The sequence below is a fragment of the Coregonus clupeaformis genome, chromosome 28 (genome assembly GCF_020615455.1).
Source record: "Coregonus clupeaformis isolate EN_2021a chromosome 28, ASM2061545v1, whole genome shotgun sequence".
Lineage (NCBI taxonomy): Eukaryota > Metazoa > Chordata > Actinopteri > Salmoniformes > Salmonidae > Coregonus > Coregonus clupeaformis.
Genome location: NC_059219.1, coordinates 3,294,976 through 3,315,570, shown reverse-complemented (window position 1 = coordinate 3,315,570; position 20,595 = coordinate 3,294,976). Strand labels below are relative to the sequence as shown.

At 43.7% G+C, this 20,595-nt stretch overlaps 2 protein-coding genes and 1 long non-coding RNA gene across 3 annotated transcripts; 1 reads left to right on the top strand and 2 right to left on the bottom strand.

Moving 5' to 3' along the window:
• Positions 1–96: 96 nt before the first annotated feature.
• On the bottom strand, positions 97–5,178 carry LOC121543639 (ADP-ribosylation factor-like protein 1). Its single transcript, XM_041853663.2, has 6 exons — positions 5,077–5,178; positions 2,419–2,556; positions 2,113–2,194; positions 1,788–1,899; positions 1,407–1,585; positions 97–1,053 (listed from the first exon to the last, which is right to left on the bottom strand). Exons 1-6 carry the CDS (start codon positions 5,078–5,080, stop codon positions 1,023–1,025), a joined length of 546 nt encoding a protein of 181 aa, XP_041709597.1. The 5' UTR covers positions 5,081–5,178; the 3' UTR covers positions 97–1,022.
• A 106-nt stretch (positions 5,179–5,284) lies between these two features.
• Positions 5,285–14,781, top strand: LOC121543638 (DENN domain-containing protein 11). The gene is made up of 10 exons (XM_041853662.2): positions 5,285–5,626; positions 5,732–6,156; positions 8,687–8,786; positions 9,220–9,378; positions 11,045–11,201; positions 11,356–11,494; positions 11,711–11,842; positions 12,268–12,418; positions 12,535–12,603; positions 12,783–14,781. Exons 2-10 carry the CDS (start codon positions 5,766–5,768, stop codon positions 12,976–12,978), a joined length of 1,494 nt encoding a protein of 497 aa, XP_041709596.1. The 5' UTR covers positions 5,285–5,626; positions 5,732–5,765; the 3' UTR covers positions 12,979–14,781.
• Positions 14,782–14,795: 14 nt separating this feature from the next.
• LOC121543641 lies at positions 14,796–16,916 on the bottom strand. Its single transcript, XR_005996035.2, has 3 exons — positions 16,682–16,916; positions 16,164–16,205; positions 14,796–16,076 (listed from the first exon to the last, which is right to left on the bottom strand). It is a non-coding gene; the product is annotated as an uncharacterized LOC121543641 (long non-coding RNA).
• Positions 16,917–20,595: the final 3,679 nt, after the last annotated feature.

Here is a 20,595-nt window from a genome sequence, read left to right as displayed (position 1 = left end):
TTGCAAAAGTATCACAGTGGGCCTGTTGAATATTATAATAGCGCTTATCTTGAGAGGGAGATTATATACAATAATTTGACGACAAAGGTTTATATATTCAGTGTGAAATCAGTTTTACTGAGGGTCATTTTCACTGTACAAGCTCATAAATATGCAATAAAAGTAGCATACAAATGAATCAGTGTTCAACTAAGTGACTAGTGGCATAAACACCAAATCTGTTTGATTAAAGTTTGAGCATTCCAATGAAAAGGCCTAAACTAACAACCACAAACTTTATACACCCAACGGAAGTTTTAGAAATGTACGAAAAAAATACAGATGAATGATTCAGCATTAGTACAATACAAAAACAGCACCAGCTGCAGTAACATCGCCATAGGTCAGTCTGTCACTCAGGTCCTCTTCCTTGAAGGGGCCAGTCAGTTCTTTACCACTGTGTTAATTGAGCCTGAGCCAACACCAACACCAACCCCTTTCCCTTGGGTGTTTGCAGATCAGAAGGAACTGGAAGGGTTCACCAAAAATGGCAGAAGCTCCACAACATAGATACTATATAATTATGTGTGCCACACATCCAAGCCGTCACCACATTACCTGGTCTGACCTACACCTATCTGGTTCCCTTTAGATCTCCAAACACCACAGGGCTATGGGCTGATAACTGTATTTTGGGACCAGGTAGTATACTATATTGCAGTGCCTCTATCCCAGGCTGGAAGGCATGGAGGGGCTATGCATGGCGAAGGCTTCAGGCATCAGGGATGGGGCAGAGCTGTGTTCAGCAGGGTACGTTGTGGAACCTTCATATAGAAATGCATTGTGTAGAACAAACACGTGACATCTAACATGTAGAGTAAGGAATCACGTCAGCTCTATTCATGACATTTCTATCTACATTTGCGTACTGAACGTGCCCCTGGAAGGAGTGCAGTCACTGGTCCTCCTGTGCGGTCCAATCAGGAAGTATTTTATACAGGAAGTCAGGAGTATTTACAGAGAACAAGAGGTGTGGGCTGTCTTTACTGCCTGTTCTTCAGGGCTTCCACCAGCCTATGGAGAGAGAGCAAACATTGTTGAGTAATAATACACAAACATGCAGGTGACATGGTGTTGCGCAATGTCAACTGTGGGTTTATTGAGGGGAAACACCCAAGGGAAAGGGGTGGGACAAGGACAGGACACGTCTCTTCTCCATATGATAAAATAGCATATTAATAGGTAGAGCAGAGGTTATGTGGTTATCATTTCACCCACAGTGACTGTGTGGTTAACCAACTGGAGATGACAGCCTGTTCTAGTCCATGAGAACTGAAATCAGTGAGGTTAAATGCAAGTATAGTAAATCACTGTTGAAAAGAGCATCTGTTACGTGACTATAATGTCAACCAAAAGCAAACCCTCACCACTCCATGGCCTCGTCCAGGCCCGTGCCCTTGGTGGCGGAGGTCTTGAAGATCTGCCACTTCCGGTCTTTGAGGGCGGGGAGGCCCAGGGAGTTGGCCACCTCAGCCGGGGTCATGGCCTGCTCCATGTCCTGCTTGTTTGCAAACACCACCAGGATGGCTTTCTTCAACTCCTCTTCCTGAAGAGAGACACAGGGGGAGAGAGAGAGAGCGCGCGAGTTAGTCATATGGAGAAAATACATTGAGCTTTCCTATTTGCCCAAAGTTGCCCTCCAGAGCACCTCAACCAATGGTCATTATCGCTGCCTCATACACAAATGACACCTGCAGTCTTATTAATGCAATGAATGTAGGCCTAGCCACCCACACCACATGACCTACCTCCAGCATGGCGACAAGCTCAGACTTGGAGATGCCCATCCTGTCTCTGTCACTGCTGTCCACCACATAGATGACAGCATCTGTGTTGGAGTAATAACAACGCCAGTATGGCCTGGGAGAGAGATACAAGGAGAGAGACAAAGGTTAGGGGGAGAGAGAAGGAAGGGCAGAGGCAAGTAGGCCAAACCCTCTAAATTATAAAGAGGTATGGCACAATGTATATGAAAGTTGTCCTGTCTTGAGGAACTTCTGTCTACCTTTTCCATTCAACAATGTCTGTGTATACATAAAAAGGAAACGCTTGTTGTGATATTCATATAATTACCTGATACTCGTCTGTCCACCAAGATCCCACACTTGGAACTTCAGGTTCTTGTACGTCACCGTCTCCACGTTGAAGCCGATCGCTGTACAAAACAAATGGCAGAGATTAAAACCCTTGAGCACAAGTGGCAAAGAAAGGAATGCACTTTAACCATCCCTCTATGTATGACATTGTGTACAAACATGTGGGAAGACTAATTCAACTCATTGCGGAGCACACTAATTGATTTTCCATGTATCCACCTGGAACTAGGCAACAGATCTTGCCTGAACCGTCTTTCGAAGTAGAAAGAAAAGCGTTACGTACTTGGAATGGTGGTGACCACCTCTCCGACCTGCAGGCGGTACAGGATGGTTGTTTTACCGGCTCCGTCCAACCCCAGGATCAGGATCCTCATCTCTCTGGTGCCAAACAGGCCAGAGAAGAGACTGGAAAACCACCCACCTACAGCACATGGACATGAGATGAGCTACACAGACAATCAGTGCTAGTATAGCCCAATCATAGACGTGAACTACCTTTAGCTCCTATTGATAAAGGTACTGTATCTTCTTCCCAGCTGAGTTTTGTTAAGTCTGTTAAAAAGGTTAAATTACTACACACCTTTATAGAGTTAGTGTTCCCACACGGCCATATCGCCACTTTACAGCGCTTGTTTACGGAAGACAGAGGTGACCACCTGTGCTAATTATCTATCTAGCTCTCTGAACACCTGAATGTAAGCCAACTGGGAAGGAAGTGTAGTTCGTCAACTGGAGGCACACACAGTAAGTGTATCTTTATTTGAAAGATTATTTCTCGCTGATATGAAAGATAAGGGCCATCTGTTTAGAAAACCATTTCGCAAGCGATGATTATTGATGTTTATAACACAGTGTCGGAATTGTCGTTCACACGGCCAGCTGTGGGCGAAGCGAACCGCTGAAAACCCTATGGAGAGAAGGGTTTTCCATAGTGCTGTCAACGGGACTGTGCCGAACAGTTGAGCTAACGACGTCTTTGATGCTCCCCCAGTTTCCGGAAGGGGTGCAGGTGGTAGGACGGAAGTGCGATGACGCGAGGGCATAAGAATGGCGCTAAATTCAGACCTTCGTCTCCTGAATACAAACCAAGTAAACTTACATCTAGGTTTAGTTGCTCTCTTGAGAACCTTGAGGATCTTGAAATGGAGTCTGTCGGCAGTGGTGAACGCAAGGTTGAGCCAGACCAGGATGAAGTGGGCCTACCTGCGGCGACAGGTGTAGTAGAGATTTTCAACGTTTGCCCTGAGAATCCTAGCGGAGATGATCTTAGACCGGTAGGAGTGAGATTTTTGGAAAGAGTGGATTCCTGCTTTTTGGCCGACCAATACGTTGTGTCAAGCTGGGACAAACTGGGAATGGTTACATCTGTGAAAGTTTCGAGAAGTGCAATTCTTTAAATTTTTTGTGCATTCTCCGCCCAGAGGAAGCGGGTGTGTCGCATCTCAGGGCTCAACCGGTGTCGTGCTTTGCTCTCCGGAGCAGAGACCGCTCAAAGAAGATCAGTGGGGTAGCGTTGAGTGTAGTGGTGGATAAATTGGTGAGACCCAGTGGCAATGGCGAGACTGAGAATACCTCATCTGTCTTGTTGAGCCTTGACACAGAGTTTCTACCAGATAAGGTCAGGTTATATTTGCTATTCTTTGAGGGCCTATGTTCCAAATCTGCTACGGTGCTTCAGGTGCCAAGGATTCGGACATGATGCAGCAGTGTGTATAAGGGAGATCCCACGATGTGAGAAATGTGCAGGAGGGCATAGTCAGAGGGAGTGTAAATTTGGGATAGAGAAAGCACTGTGTCAACTGTGGGGGTGCCCATGCAGCTGGGTATCCAAAGTGCCCTGTGAGAGAGAGAGGTTGAGATTGTCAGAGTTCGAGTGGGGCAGAAAGTTTCCTATGCTGAGGCAGTGAAGAGAGTTGATGATAGCCCGAGGGTGAGTGATTCGACTGTGAGCCCACCAGTGAGTAGGCCTGAAGAGAGAACAAGTTTTAGTAAGGTAGGATTTCTTGTGTTTATAGCCATGGTGATCAACTGCACTGATGGTGTGGAAGATAGACTTGGTAGTTGCAGCAGCAGAGAAATATTTTGCGGTAAAATATTTTCATTATTTTTTTTCATTTAGTAGTATCCAGAGCGACTGCTCAAGGGCACATCAACAGATTTTTCACCTAGTCGGCTCGGGCAGCAATACGCAGCACAGCGTCTAGTCTGCCAGAAATTCACATAGAATAATAAGGTTTTCCTGAGCTAGTGTTAACGTTAGTAATACTACTGTAGCGATTGAGGGGGAACAGTTGAACCAGGGGCTGAACCAGTATCCCTGTGGTTACAGGGTAAGCACACCAGCTACCTAATAACTATATTAGCTAGCTAGTGTCTTTGGCTATATCCTGTTCTGTCTGTGCCATAAAGGTCCAGACGTCAAGTCAGCATACAGGAAGGCTACACATGGTTACTATGTGTCTCTGACATACATAGTGTCACATTCCTGCATTTAAACATAAAAAAGGTATTTGAATAGATAGTTAGTGATTAACGTTAGTCAACTAATTGGTGGGCTATTTGACGCTGTTAAGTTAGCTGGGCTACAAGTACTCAGCTTGTTGGCACATGGAGTTAGCAGTACAGCTAGCTAGAATGTTTTGGCTAAACTGTCAGTATTTACGAATCACGACCAGTTAGTGACTACAATTAGTGACTCAGACACGTTAGGGGGATTTGATAGCTTGATCAACTTAAATAACACAGTAGCTGTTCGCGAGACGACAGTAATTATTGCGTTTATGTTTGCTACCTAACGCGTTATCCATCTATATGTTGCTTAGTAAGCGACCCAGTTGCATAGTGCGTGGCAGAATAGCCTGAATTTGTACATAAAACACAACCGTGCGCATTCCCAGTATAGTTTTTAAAGCTATTAAAAAATATATTTTTTAAAACGTACCCATTCTGAAGACACTGAACCCTTGATCAACGTTGTTGTAGAGCTCGACACAACACCGCTTCCGTAGCTGTTGGAATTCAGTGACGTGTCGCAGGAATACGTCATTAATAGAAAATCCGGTTTCATTGTCGGTAGATTCAACATCAAACAAATATTTTAGAAATGTTAAATAGTTCAAACACAATTGCATAAAACGATAAATATCATTTGTTTTATAGCAAATTGTCCCCTTAATATTTAGTTGCGAGTTAAATTAGAAAAATACTATATTGAATGTGCGTTGATTAGGAAAGGAGACCTACAATGAGCTGTATTCAAGATGCCAACGTTTCAGATCGTTTTTTATTGTAGAAAGAGCTGCAAATAGCGCGTATATTACTGTGGAATCTTGAACGCACCCCAAAAGAACGGAAGAATAATTTATGTACACTCTTATTATACCTAAGTGAATGTACATCATTTGATGGCCCTATGCAAAAGGAGCAGGCTATCATACACAAATTAGACAGCTTGTGTTTCAACGGAATCAATCAATTTAACCTTTGCAATTGTGAGTATGGATTTATTTCAACCAACGCTTAGCTAATGCATTACGAATGGGCTCTCCGCTCCGTGTCTGTACACGATTCTCTTCTCCTGCATCCCTTCGTCACAGAGTCAAGCCGGGGGTCGCCGACAGCTGAGCCGCAATGGTGGAGAAGTCCGACCGGGCACCGCTGCTGGACTGGGAGGAGGTTCCTCCGGCGGAGAAGCCTGTTCCCACCGCAGAACAGGAGAAGGACGTCAAGGGGCCGAGCCCTGCCAACAGTCGGGCGTTGGGATGCACTGCGCCGGGGATAGGGTGGAGCACCAGTCCAGGGGGTCCTGGGTCTTTAACAGCAGCAGTCTCTAGCACAGACACATCCCTTTCATCCAGGAGCACGGTCCCCACCACTGCGGAATGGGATGCTCAGTGTCCCGACAAGGATGACCTTACCCCGGCCTCAGGACAAGGAGAGGTGCCGCACGATATCATGGTGAAATGGGAGGAAAAGGATCAGATCGTGGCCGTGTTTGTGGTGACATTTGATACAAGATCAGGTAAGTCGAGTCGAAGACCTCGGAATTTTTTTGCGTGCTGTGCTGCTGCCCAGGGAAGCACCTGCAAGGTCGCACCCATTTATCAATTTGTAACATCTATAGGCCTTTAGCATCCATGTATATAATAATTATTTTATTGTTCATTATAGGCCTACTGGTTATTATTTGCAGAAATTGCATCAGAGAGCTTGGGATGGATTCATTTGAATTAGGCCAGAGAATTGATGAACCCAACCATGGCATGCACTGGTCATATGTGGTATTCGCCTACTCCTTGAGGGTGTTCTTGAACACAAACACCTCTATATTCTTACTCAGGAACCCCAAAGTCACAGGGAATGTGTGAATTATCTATGACCACACCCTAAAGGCATCCCCTGTAATTCACCTCTGAATATCAGAGAGATAAGCCATAATAGGCTAGATATAGATGTGCCCTTGAGCAAGGCACTTAACCCTAATTGCTCCTGTAAGTTGCTCTGGATAAGAGCGTCTGCTAAATGACTAAAATGTAAATATATATACAGTTGAAGTCGGAAGTTTACATACACTTAGGTTGGAGTCATTAAAACTCGTTTTTCAACCACTCCACAAATGTCTTGTTAACAAACTATAGTTTTGGCAAGTCGGTTAGGACATCTACTTTGTGCATGACACAAGTCTTTTTTTCCAACAATTGTTTACAGACAGATTATTTCACTTATAATTCACTGTATCACAATTCCAGTGGGTCAGAGGTTTACATACACTAAGTTCACTGTGCCTTTTAAACAGCTTGGAAAATTCCAGAAAATTATGTCATGGCTTTAGAAGCTTGTGAAAGGCTAATTGACATCATTTGAGTCAATTGGAGGTGTACCTGTGGATGTATTTCAAGGCCTACCTTCAAACTGAGTGCCTCTTTGCTTGACATCATGGAAAAATCAAAAGAAATCAGCCAAGACCTCAGGAGCAATCCTTGGGAGCAATTTTCAAACGCCTGAAGGTACCACGTTCATCTGTACAAACAATAGTACGCAAGTAGAAACAACATGGGACCACACAGCCGTCATACCGCTCAGGAAGGAGACGCATTCTGTCTCCTAGAGATGAACGTACTTTGGTGCGAAAAGTGGAAATTAATCCCATTACAACAGCAAAGGACCTTGTGAAGATGCTGGAGGAAACCGGTACAAAAGTATCTATATCCACAGTAAAACGAGTCCTATATCGACATAACCTGAAAGGCCGCTCAGCAAAGAAGAAGTCACTGCTCCAAAACCGCCATAAAAAAAGTCAGACTATGGTTTGCAACCGCACATGGGGACAAATATCGTACTTTTTGGAGAAATGTCCTCTGGTCTGATGAAACAAAAATATAACTGTTTGGCCATAATGACCATCGTTATGTTTGGAGGAAAAAGGGGGATGCTTGCAAGCCGAAGAACACCATCCCAACCGTGAAGCACGGGGGTGGCAGCATCATGCTGTGGGGGTGCTTTGCTGCAGGAGGGACTTGTGCACTTCACAAAATAGATGGCATCATGAGGAAGTAAAATTATGTGGATATATTGAAGCAACATCTCAAGACATCAGTCAGGAAGTTAAAGCTTGGTCGCAAATGGGTCTTCCAAATGGACAATGACCCCAAGCATACTTCCAAAGTTGTGGCAAAATGGCTTAAGGACAACAAAGTCTAGGTATTGGAGTGGCCATCACAAAGGCCTGACCTCAACCCTATAGAACATTTGTGGGCAGAACTGAAAAACCGTGTGCGAGCAAGGAAGTCTACAAACCTGACTCAGTTACACCAGCTCTGTCAGGAGGAATGGGCCAAAATTCACCCAACTTATTGTGGGAAGCTTGTGGAAGGCTACCCAAAACGTTTGACCCAAGGTAAACAATTTAAAGGCAATGCTACAAAATACTAATTGAGTGTATGTAAACATCTGACCCACTGGGAATGTGATGAAATAAATAAAAACTGAAATAAATAATTCTCTCTACTATTATTCTGACATTTCACATTCTTAAAATAAAGTGGTGATCCTAACTGACGTAAAACAGGGAATTTTTACTAGGATTAAATGTTAGGAATTGTGAAAAACTGAGTTTAAATGTATTTGGCTAAGGTGTGTGTAATCTTCCGACTTCAACTGTAGGTCTATTGATAATGTCTGACCACCGGCTTTACAACCAATGAGTTGTTATGTACGTAGTCTTGAGACTATCTGGGACTATACATTCTTAATGAATGAGTAGGAGAGGCGAGTGGGTGGAGACAGAGGGAGTCAGCCTGTGGATTTCACTGCAGATTGAATTACTTAAATCAATGAGGGCATTGACTTCATTTGATATTGACGGCCTATTCCAAATAGTTTGAGACCTATGGTTGGTTGGTTGATCTACATGCAGATTTGCACATTTGTGAAAACTTTAACATTTTAGGACAGTTGTGATAACCATACCTACAGTATTGCCTAATTTCACTCCCCTTTATGTATGTGTGCGTGTGTGCATGCGCGTATGTGTGTGTGTGTCTACTTTTTAGGTAACATGTTAGAGTGGTGTCTGCCAGGGGACATGAACCTGGAGGGAGTAGAGTTCAAGGCTATGGCCAGCGGCTCCCACAGAGTCTCCAGCGACTTCATGTAAGTACATCCGGCTGCATCTCAATCATACAAACTGGATTCCTTTATTTGTAACCTGTCCTGGGTGCATCTCAATAGTATAAAGTGGCATCCTTTCTTTGTATCCTATCCTGGATGCATCTCAATAGTCTAATAGACTTCCTGTCCTAGTCTCCTTCATTGAAACTTATTTGAAATCACAGGAAAAGCCATGAAATGAACATGGAGGAACGCTCCCAGGCATCAGCCTTCTGCCCTGTTCTTTCATAGCAAAGCTGATGAAGGAAAGCATACAGGTGAAGGCGAGGAAGACCTTTTAGACTAAATATTTAGATGCACCTCCTTGGCAGGACAGGAAAACTTGACAACTTATGGTAAGCAGAAAAAACTGCCAACTGGCAGGGCAGTATGTTCCCTTGGCTTGACTCATGGTTCTCTCTCTGGCCCCCCACAGATACTTCCGTAAGGGAGGGTACTTTGGCCTGGCATGCTTTGCCAACATGGCGGTGGAGAGTGTGGTGGAGAGGGGTGCAAGAATGAAGTCTGTCGGTATCCTGTCAACCTCTTACACCCTGCTGTACCGATACATGAGCTTCCTGGAACACCAAGTCAGGTAGAACCTGTTTAAGTTATATTATCTATCGATATTATAAAATCTCTCTGTTTTTTTGCTCTCTGTCTTTGTCTCTCTCTTTCTCTCTTTTTTTTGGTCGCTGTTTTTCACACACTCTTTCCCCTCACTCTTTCCTTTTCTGTCACTGGATCTCTCTCTCTCTTTCTTGTACTCTCTCTTTCACTCACCCTCTACCCTCAAGTCACAGTCGTCTCACTGCTATTTATAATGATCTCATGCATTAAACATAGTGTGTGAGAGTCAAGGGGTGTCACACTGCAATCTGTCACACATCCTGCTCAACAAGATAGGCTGAGTCTGAAATTGGAACCCTATTCCCGATATAGTACACTACTTTTGACCAGAGTCAAAAGTTGTGCTGGCACCGTCTGGTCAAAAGTAGTGCACTAATAGGGAATAGGGTGTCATTTCGGACACAGACATACTGTAGAGTGAAAAACTGCCCTTTCTCTTTTTCGCTCTTCCTCTTTTTAGCCACCCATGAGAGTAAATGTAATTCTTGTTCATCTGTTCTGTTGCATAGTTATCACATGTTATGGTTGAACATTGGCATTTTTGTAGCTGCTTACAGAAGTATATGAGTTCACTAAAAGCCTATGTACACTATACTTGCTTGTTTTGTCACATAAACTGAAATTATAAAAATAAGGACCATTTTCATTTGCAGTATGTAAACTTAACATGATGAACAGGAATGACATTTACCCTTATGAGTGGCCAATAAGATGTATCTGAAAGCCACACCCCAAATAAGCCACGCCTCCTGAAAATAACCTAGCCGCTACATCAACCCAGCACGAGAGTAAAAATAACCAATTATATTAATCCATGTTTGGGTAATCCCAATTTGTTGGGTTATTCATGCACCCAACTGGCTGGGTCAAAATAACCCAACATGTGTTCTGTCGATTATTTAACCAGCTCTGGGTTACAAAATAACCCAAATTGGGTTGTTTTTAGCCCATCATTTTATTGTATGAGTAGCATTCTCATCTGTTGTTTCAAGGACACTACTGTTGCATTGATAGGCCAGGATGGGATCCTAACATGCGGTCTACTTCGCACGCATGCCTCAAATTTTCAGTTGTCAAGGTTACACACACAGATCGGAATTTAGATGTCAGTCCTTAGTAGAGTTGAAGAGAGAATGCTGACAATGTTAGCATAGCTCGAAGTAGAAGTTGCCCCTAACAACAGATCATATTACCCTACTCCCAATCCTATTTTACCATTAGGGGGGATGGAAACAACTGTTCCTGTATCAGTGGTTAGGAGCAACTTCTACCTACTCTGTTATTTTAGCGTGACAAGGAGTGACCCCACTATGGTAATCTACCCCCAGACTCCTAGACAGACCCATTCCCAGACAGATACACAATGGCTTTACATTAGATGGCTACAAATTAGCCCAAATCTTGGATTACCACTGGTTAATCTAGGGTTAAATGGACCATATTTTGGGATTAACCCTTCAGAGGTGATATTAGAACCCCCTGATGTGAATCCCAGTCTCATTCTTTCTTTCTGCCTGTCTTTTCCTGTCCATCACAGGCCCTGCTCGAATATAATTACCTGCATGCATTCTGCTTACATTGTCTGTATTACTTTAAATGTGTGTGTGTGTGTACGTGTGTGTTTGATCCAGGCTCCAGTTGAAAACTCCTGGCCAGTACTCTCCTCTGGAGGCGTTCTTTGAGGATAAGCGATCAGTGCTTCCCCCCGACGGGGAGAGTGTGGTTACTGCATGTCCTGGCAGTGCCTGGGAAGCAGCACTCACCCACTGTATGCACCCTGAGATGAAGGTGAGAGGGTGTGGTTTACTATTACGGGAATATGAAATGGTATTTCAGGTGGCAGGATTTTGTGTGTGCGTTATCATGCTGCTAGTGATAATGATGGTGATGATGGTGATGATGGTGAAGATGATGATGACAGTAGCTCTCCTCCTCCCTCCAGATCACCCACCCAGCTGGCTGCATGTCTCAGTTCATCCAGTTCTTTGGGGAGCAGATTATGGTCCTGTGGAAGTTAGCTCTGCTGAGGAGACGCATCCTCATCTTCTCTCCTCCACCTGTAGGGGTGGTCTGTTATAGAGGTGAGGGGGAGCACTAACACAGACACACGCACAGACACACACTGATACGGACACAAGCACAGACACACACTGATACGGACACAAGCACAGACACACACCGTAACCTCTGGGTTATTTTTTTCTTCATGCTCAAAAGAACACAATGCTACTCACCTATGTACTCTTAAACACTTTTATACATTTTCATTAACTTTCTCTATTTCCTGTCCTCGCTAGTGTACTGCTGCTGTTGCCTGGCCAACGTGTCCATCCCGGGGGTGGGCGTGGCCGTGCCAGAGTTCCGCCCCTTCTTCTATGTCAACGTGGCAGACATCGATACCCTGGATACGGAACTGTCCTACGTAGCATGTGAGTGTCTGGAGTCAGGGAATAGGCCAGGGCATCTTCATAGTCTTAAACGTCCCCTTTAATTCATCTGCACTGATCTGAAAACTAAAGATGGGTGAAAGCAATATGGAGGATGCCTTGTAGGGTTTCGCTATCACTTCTTATAATAATAATAATAATATGCCATTTAGCAGACGCTTTTATCCAAAGCGACTTACAGTCATGTGTCCATAATTTTTTTTTTAACGTATGGGTGGTCCCGGGGATCGAACCCACTACCCTGGCGTTACAAGCGCCATGCTCTACCAATTGAGCTACAGAGGACCACTCACTTCTTCAACCTGTCTATTTCTTTCACATCTATGAGAGACACAGAGCAGAATACACTTGACATTTGATTTACTTTGACCCTAATTTCAATAAACCTGAGGGGCTTGTGTGTGTAGGCACCACAGAGAAGATCTTTGAGGAGAAGCGGGACCTGTATGACGTCTATGTGGATAACCAGAATGTGAGGACGACCAGAGAGAGTCTGAAGCCTTTACTACGGCTCAGCGCTGCAGACAGAGAGAAGTACCGCAAACTCACTGAACAGAGGTACAGTGCAGTCTGCAAAACAACCTGAGGAGAATGTTTATAATGTTATCTTCTTGTAGTTGATACAGAGGATATAAGTGATGATGATGATACTAATGATAACATTGTGTTTCCAGGCAGATGCTGTTATATTCTCAGGAGGAGAATGGAGACTGTGTGTCCAGTGAAGAGGACCACTTCATTCTGTGAGTATATTACGCCAGGACCCAGTCTACAACTGGCATTACAAAGAATCCTTCAATAGTTTTTTTACATTTAAGTAGTTTATTTCTATATATAAACAAATTACAAATGTCCATGATTTAAAAAAATATTTTAAAAGTATTTATAATTTTTTTAACGTGACTTCTCCCTCCCGTTGTAGGTTTTTCCTGGAGCAGAACAACCGCATCTTCCAGATGCTGAGTGAGGTTGCAGGGAGCCCTGAGCCCATCCTAACCCAGGAGAGTGTGAGGGCCATGGGGCTGGACCCTCACGGAGACAGGCTCTTCCTGCTCCACCTGCTGGAGACATACGGCTATGACAGCCTCCTTGTCACTGATCAACCTTGCTGCAGCTGAGGCCTGGGTGGCACACTGACTGACCTACAGGGTCCTTAACACTCACAGACTCAATGCAGACAGTCTGGACTATGAGAGGTCAGAATACTTTGGCAAGGCTTAGACCAGGGCCTGTATTCATAAAGCGTCTCAGTTGGAGTGCTGATCTCGGATCCGTTTAGCCTTTTAGAGCTCATTGAATAAGACTTACATGGACAGGGGGGACCTGATCCTAGATCAGCATTCCTACTGTGAGACACTTTATGAATATGGGGCCAAATAGCCAGAGACCCTCAGGCCAAAAAAACCGAATGAATGGAGAGAGCCACTGAACAAGAAAAGACTAATGGAATTTGGCTCTTGGCACTGTCCTATGACATTCATGGACGCTCAATCTGGATTGTTAACCATCACCTTCCTGTCTGTCAATAAAATGTACAGCACAGAGGAATGCCATTCATGTCTATCCCTAACACTCTTATTCTGGAGGAGTGGAGCCAACAAGAAACATCCTGGAACTCTGGAGATTCTGTGCCTATGAGCAGAACTTACCAAGGAAGTAATCCTTAGGTTTCCTTTGTTTTCAAATGGGGAGTCAATCTAAAGTATGTGGTAATGTCCTAGAACTGAGGGAGGATTTGTCACTTCTCTTAATAGGACATCTATTTATTTATGTTTTTGAGAGAATAAATCACCAAACTGTTGTCTGTAAATAGAAAGGGATCTGTAGAATGTGTTTTGTTATGAAATGATCCCATTAAGTCACTACTAAGCCCAGAACCTCTGTGGTCAGCATTGTATAGAAATGACCCTCAACACCATCCATAATCATGATACTAAGGACATGATACTAAGGGCCCGATTCAATCCGTAGTGCTGAAGATCCGCGCTACAGTGCGATATACATTTAAAGCAATGTTTACGCGTTCGCGGAGACTACATTCACAGTAAATGCTTCATATGTCGGCTCATTCGGAAATGAACTACATTTAAATCGCGCAACTGCCGTGATACGGCGGACTGAATCAAGCCCTAAGTACACAATACTAGTTCACACGTGGATTTGGTTTCTGGTGAAAGAGGGGTCTGGACTCACCAGCAGACTTTCTTATGATGTCCAACATAGGAATGTAACAACTTTATATGACTTTAAAAATGTACTTTTAATCACAGCCGTTTGACCAAGAGGTTGTGGGCTCAAATCTAAACGTATGCTTTTGTGTGTTTCCGCAACTCGCTATGTCAAATATATGAAGAGTGAAAAATGTGAATGAGCTGGTGGCTCAATGGTTAAATCCCTTCCTTCAGACCAAGAGGTTGTATGTTCGAACCTAATTTCTTATACTATTGTGTACGTTTCAGCAACTCTCGATGTCAAACATACAAAGAGTATGGTATAAAATGTGAATGAGGTGGTGGTGCAATAGTTACATTACTGCCTTGAGACCAAGAGGTTCTAGCTTCAAACCTCATCTATTCAGCTTTTGTGTATGTTTCCGCAACTCTCAAATGTCAAACATACAAAGAGAAGGGTATACAATGTGATGGAGGTGGTGGTGTAGTGGTTCAATCTCTACCTCAAAGCTTAGGAGGTTGTGGTTTCAAATCTAATTTATTCTGCTTTTGTGTGTGTTTCTTCAACTCTAAAAACTGTCTCCATTTCTGTTGGTTTAAATTGTATTGCGCCTCTGCAATTCTAACTTTCAGAAATACAAAGAAAAGCAGATGTACAGTAAAGGACCAGTAGAGGCTGTTGAGGGGAGGATGGCTCATAATAATGGCTGGAATGGAGTGAATGGAATCAAACACATGGAAACAATGTGTTTGTGTTTGACACCATTCCATTGATTCCGCTCCAGCCATTACCACGAGCCCATCCTCCCCAATTAAGGTTCCACCAACCTCCTGTGATGGAGACACTTTACGTCAATGATGGTAAACTGTGAATGACTGAGGGTGGCAGGTAGCCTAGCGGTTATGAGAATTGTGGCAGTAATAGAATGGTCGCTGGTTTGAAGCCTAGAGCTTCAAATCTGCCGATGTGCCCATGAGCAAGGCACGTAACCCTAATTGCTCCTGTAAGTCGCTCTGGATAAGAGCGTCTGCTAAATTACAAATGTTTAAAAAAAATTGTAAACCAAATAATTGTCTGGCTTTTTTTTTATGGTGCTATTTATTGATTAATCAGAACTGTTCACATCAGAAAGCAGAGGTCATTACATCATTTATGGTGCTTCCTTCACATAGGGAAGAGCAGGAAGCCACTGCAGGTGTTGTAGTTATTAGAATGATCAAAGAGCCTCCTGCCTGAGGGGAGACAATGTAGATCACATTAACCCTCTTCCACCTCTAGAGTCAATGCATTGCACATGTACCTACAATCTCCATGGGTACCATATAGGTCTTTTAACAGAACTCTCGTCATTGTGTTAAAAATATATAGACCCATGAACGGCGATGTGAGGTAATCCATTGCAGTGAATCTGATGTAGTAGACTCCTCTCACTGGTGCTGTGAAGATACCTGCGTCATAGGAGAGGGAGGGATCAGCACTGTCAGTCTCAGAAGACCTGTTTATACCTGGTTCAAACATGCAGCCTTTGTCCTGATGCTGTCCACATTCTCATTGTGCCCACAGTTTTAAACCTGTAGGCGATTAAAAGATTTGTTGTGATGTGATCAGATCTTAAGTGTAAACAGACAAGATCTGGCCAAGATCAGGACGCATGTTAACGGCAGGTATAAACAGGGCTAGAGACACTGCTGGTAATGCTGGACTATAGCTGGATTCAGTGTGTGTTGATTTGTGTGGTTATAAGTCTACCTGTAGTTGGGTTGTAGGCTTTGCAGATGTTGGTGAAGACTTTGCTGTAGAAGTGTGGTTTCAGTATTGACACTGATTATTGAAAGATGAATAAAGCCCATGAAAGCAAACATTCTGCCAAGAAGCTAAAACAAAAACCTTCACCAACAGTCACCCAAACACCTTCTCAGGTTACAAACAAGTGCAGCACTTTTGACCGGAAAACAACACTCCTTTTCTGTATTGGTTTTACCTGCCTTCTCTCTCTTCAGCTCATCCACCTCCCTCTCACTGACACTCAGTCTGGCCTCCAATGCTGTGATTGCAGGAAAGGATACATTAGTAAACTTAACATTTGTTAAACCTACCTTAAGTATAATGTTTTTTTACATAGTTTAATTACCTGTGTTGCCACTCTCACTGGCTGTCACGCTGGCCTCCAGGGCTAAAATAATATGAAAAAGGAAACATAAGCAAAAAATAATCTGAGAAATAGGCATAAAATAAACTGTCTATAAAGAAACATCTACCATTTTAAAAATTATCTTTCTCATGAGAAACAGTTGTTGGCCAAATGACTTGAACCTGCATTCTTTCTCTCCTCCACCTCCTCACTGACATTCAGTATGGCACTCATGGCTGAAATTATGGTCAGATTTCTTTTTTTTTCTTCTCAAAAGCTGTTGGGGATCTATTCAATCCGTATCGCGGAAGTTCAGCGTTACAGCGTGATTAAAAGGCAATGTTTAAAGGCAATGTTCTCGCGTTAGCGGAGACTGCACTTGTCGGCTCAATCTGAAATGATCTTTACATTTCTATCGCGCAATCTGTAAGGCTTCAGCGATATAGATTGAATAGAGCATTCACGAACCGATATAATGAATCAAATTAACTTCCAAACTCATACAGAATGCACATTACCTGAATTTTCAGTCTTCAGCTCCACCTCCTTCTCACTGGCACGTAGTCTGACACCCATGGATGGAATTATGAAAAAAATAAAATAATACTCCATTGAACCAAACTCATAGTGAACCAAATTAACATCCGTAGGCCTACACATACAGTAGCCTATATCCCACTGGGAAAAAACTGGTTGATTCAATGTTGTTTCCACATCATTTGAACCCAAAGAAATCAATGTGATGACGTTGAACTAACGTGAAACATTGTATTTGGAAAAAAAATCATCAACTTAAGGGAATGTGGTCTTTTTTTCACCCAAATGTTCACCTAAATCCAATGACATGGTGAATTTTGGGGTTGAATTCACGTTAGTTGAAAACTCAACCAAGTGTAAATCAAAACTAGACATTGAACTGACATCTGTGCCCAGCGGGATCTGTATCTTTATTTGGTTCCCCATGACAACAGCTAATCTTCCTGGGGTCCATAAACACAATAAAAAATACATTAGACATAACACCTGACAATGAAAGATGGTAGTAGACAAACATTTAGCAAGTAGACATTCAAATACCTAACAGGTTCCACATTCAACAAACACTTTCAGGGATCTGTATCGGTCAGTCCTTTACCTGCATTATCAGTTTTCAGCTCCCCTACCTCCCTCTCACTGGCACTCAGTCTGGCACCAATGGCTGGAATCATGGAATACATTTTTTTTTTAACAAACAAACAATCAAAAGCTGTTGTCCTCCACTGAACCGATACCATAATGAAACAAATTCCATATTCATACATACAGTACATTCGGAAATTATTCAGATCCCTTGACTTTTTCCACATTTTGTTAAGTTACAGCCTTATTCTAAAATTGATTAAATACTTTCCCCCCCCTCATAAATCTACACACAATACCCCATAATGACAAAGTGAAAACAAATTTTAGCAAATGTATTAAAAAATAAACAAATACATTATTTATATAAGTATTCAGACCCTTTGCTATGAGACTCAAAATTGAGCTCAGGTGTATCCTGTTTCCATTGATCATCCTTGAGATTTTTCTACAACTTGATTGGAGTCCACCTGTGGTAAATTCAATTGATTGGACATGATTTGTAAAAGGCACACACCTGTCTATATAAGGTCCCACAGTTGACAGTGCATGTCAGAGCAAAAATCAAGCCATGAGGTCGAAGTAATTGACCTTAGAGCGCCGAGACAGGATTGTGTCGAGGCACAGATCTGGGGAAGGGTACCAAAACATTTCTGCAGCATTGAAGGTCCCCAAGAACACAGTGACCTCCATCATTCTTAAATGGAAGAAGTTTAGAACCACCAAGACTCTTCCTAGAGCTTGCCACCCGGCCAAACTGAGCAACTGGGGGAGGTGACCAAGAACCTGATGGTCACTCTGACAGAGCTCCAGAGTTCCTCTGTGGAGATGGGAGAACCTTCCAGAAGGACAACCATCTCTGCAGCACTCCATCAAATCAGGCCTTTATGGTAGAATGGCCAGATGGAAGCCACTCCTCAGTAAAGGGCACATGACAGCCTGCTTGGAGTTTGCCAAAAGGCACCTACAGGCTCTCAGACCATGAGAAACATGATTCTCTGGTCTGATGAAACCAAGATTGAACTCTTTGGCCTGAATACCAAGCGTCACGTCTGGAGGAAACCTGGCACCATCCATACAGTGAAGCATGGTGACAGCATGCTGTGAGGATGTTTTTCAGCGGCAGGGACTGGGAGACTAGTCAGGATCGAGGGAAAGACGAACGGAGCAAAGTACAGAGAGATCCTTGCTGAAAAACTGGGGCAATGGTTCACCTTCCAACAGGACAACGACCCTAAACACATAGCCAAGACAATGCAGGAGTGGCTTCGGGACTAGTCTCTGAATGTCCTTGAGTGGCCCAGCCAGAGCCCGGACTTGAACATCTCTGGAAAGACCTGAAAAAAAGCTGTGCAGCGAAGCTCCCCATCCAACCTGACAGAGCTTGAGCGGATCTGCAGAGACAAATGGGAGAAACTCCCCAAATACAGGTGTGCCAAGCTTGTAGCATCATACCCAAGAAGACTCGAGGCTGTAATAGCTGCCAAAGGTGCTTCAACAAAGTACTGAGTAAAGCGTCTGAATACAATACTTATGATTTCAGTTTTTATTTTTAATAAATTAGCAAACATTTCTAAAACCTCTTTTTGCTTTGTCAATATGGGGTGGTCTGTAGATTGATGAGGGGAAAAAACTATCAATTTTAGAATAAGGCTGTAACGTAACAAAATGTGGAAAAAGTCAAGGGGTCTGAATACTTTCCGAATGCACTATACCTGCATTCTTCGTTTCCAGTCTGGCTTCCATGTTCCTCAGCTCCACCACGATGGTTCCCAGGATGTGCACCATGTTCCTCAGCTCCACCACGATGGTTCCCAGGATGTGCACCATGTTCCTCAGCTCCACCACGATGGTTCCCAGGATGTGCACCATGTTCCTCAGCTCCACCACGATGGTTCCCAGGATGTGCACCATGTTTCTCAGCTGCTTCAGCTTATCCCAGATGTCACAGGTGGTGGTGATCTGTCTGTTTGTGGGTTGGGTCTGTAGCTTCAGTCCCTTGGCTCTCGATCAAACTCTCCCTGCCCCCTCACACTCTCCCTGAACCCATGCCCCAGAAAAACACCCCTCATTCTGAAATGACACCTCTTTAGAAATAATGCAGGATCTAGATTATGTGGTCCTGTCCACTTCTCTATACACATACAAAATGTAGTTAGGCACTGCAGGAGAAATGTGACGTAACCGGGGAAAAATAACATCAGGGATACTGATAAAGTAAAACACGTTGAGCTGAAGATCATTTTAAGCTGACGCAGTGAAAAGCTGTGGGAGAACTGAACCAGTAACACTATATTTACACACACAAAGTATGTGGACACCCCTTCAACTTAGTTGATTTGGCTATTTCAGCCACACACGTTGCTGACAGGTGTATAAAATCGAGCACGCAGCCATGCAATCTCCATAGACAAACATTGGCAGTAGAATAGCCTCACTGAAGAGCTCGGTGACTTTCATTGCGGCACCGTCATAGGATGCCACCTTTCCAACAAGTCAGTTTGTCAAATTTCTGCCCTGCTAGAGCTGCCCCTCAACTGTAAGTGCTGTTATTGTGAAGTGGAAACCTCTAGGAGCAACAACGGCTCAGCCGCGAAGTGGTAGGTCACACAAGCTCACTGAACGAGTGCTGAAGCGCGTAAAAATCGTCTGTCCTCGGTTGCAACACTCAGTACAGAGTTCCAAACTGCCTTTGGAAGCAACGTCAGCACAATAAATGCCAAGCGTCGGCTGGAGTGGTGTAAAGCTCGCTGCCATTGGACTCTGGAGCAGTAGAAATGCGTTCTCTGGACTGATGAGTCACGCTTCACCATCTGGCAGTCCGATGGACGAATCTCGGTTTGGCGGATGCCAGGAGAATGCGACCTCCCGAATGCATAGTGCCAACTGTAAAGTTTGGTGGATGAGGAATAATGGTATGGGTATGTTTTTCATGGTTCGGGCTAGGCCCCTTAGTTCCAGTGAAGGGAAATCAACGCTACAGCATAAAATGACATTCTAGACAATTCTTCCAACAGTTTAGGGAAGGCCCTTTCCTGTTTCAGCATGACAATGCCCCTGTGCACAAAGCGTGGTCTATACAGAAATTGTTTGTCGAGATCGGTGTGGAAGAACTTGACTGGCCTGCACAGATGCTCGTGGCTGAATGGAAGCAAGTCCCCGCAGCAATGTTCCAACATCTAGCGGAAAGCCTTCCCAGAAGAGTGGAGGCTGTTATAGCAGCAAAAGGGGGACCAACTCCATATTAATGCCCATGATTTGGAATGAGATGTTCGACGAGCAGGTGTCCACATACCTTTGGTAATGTAGTGTA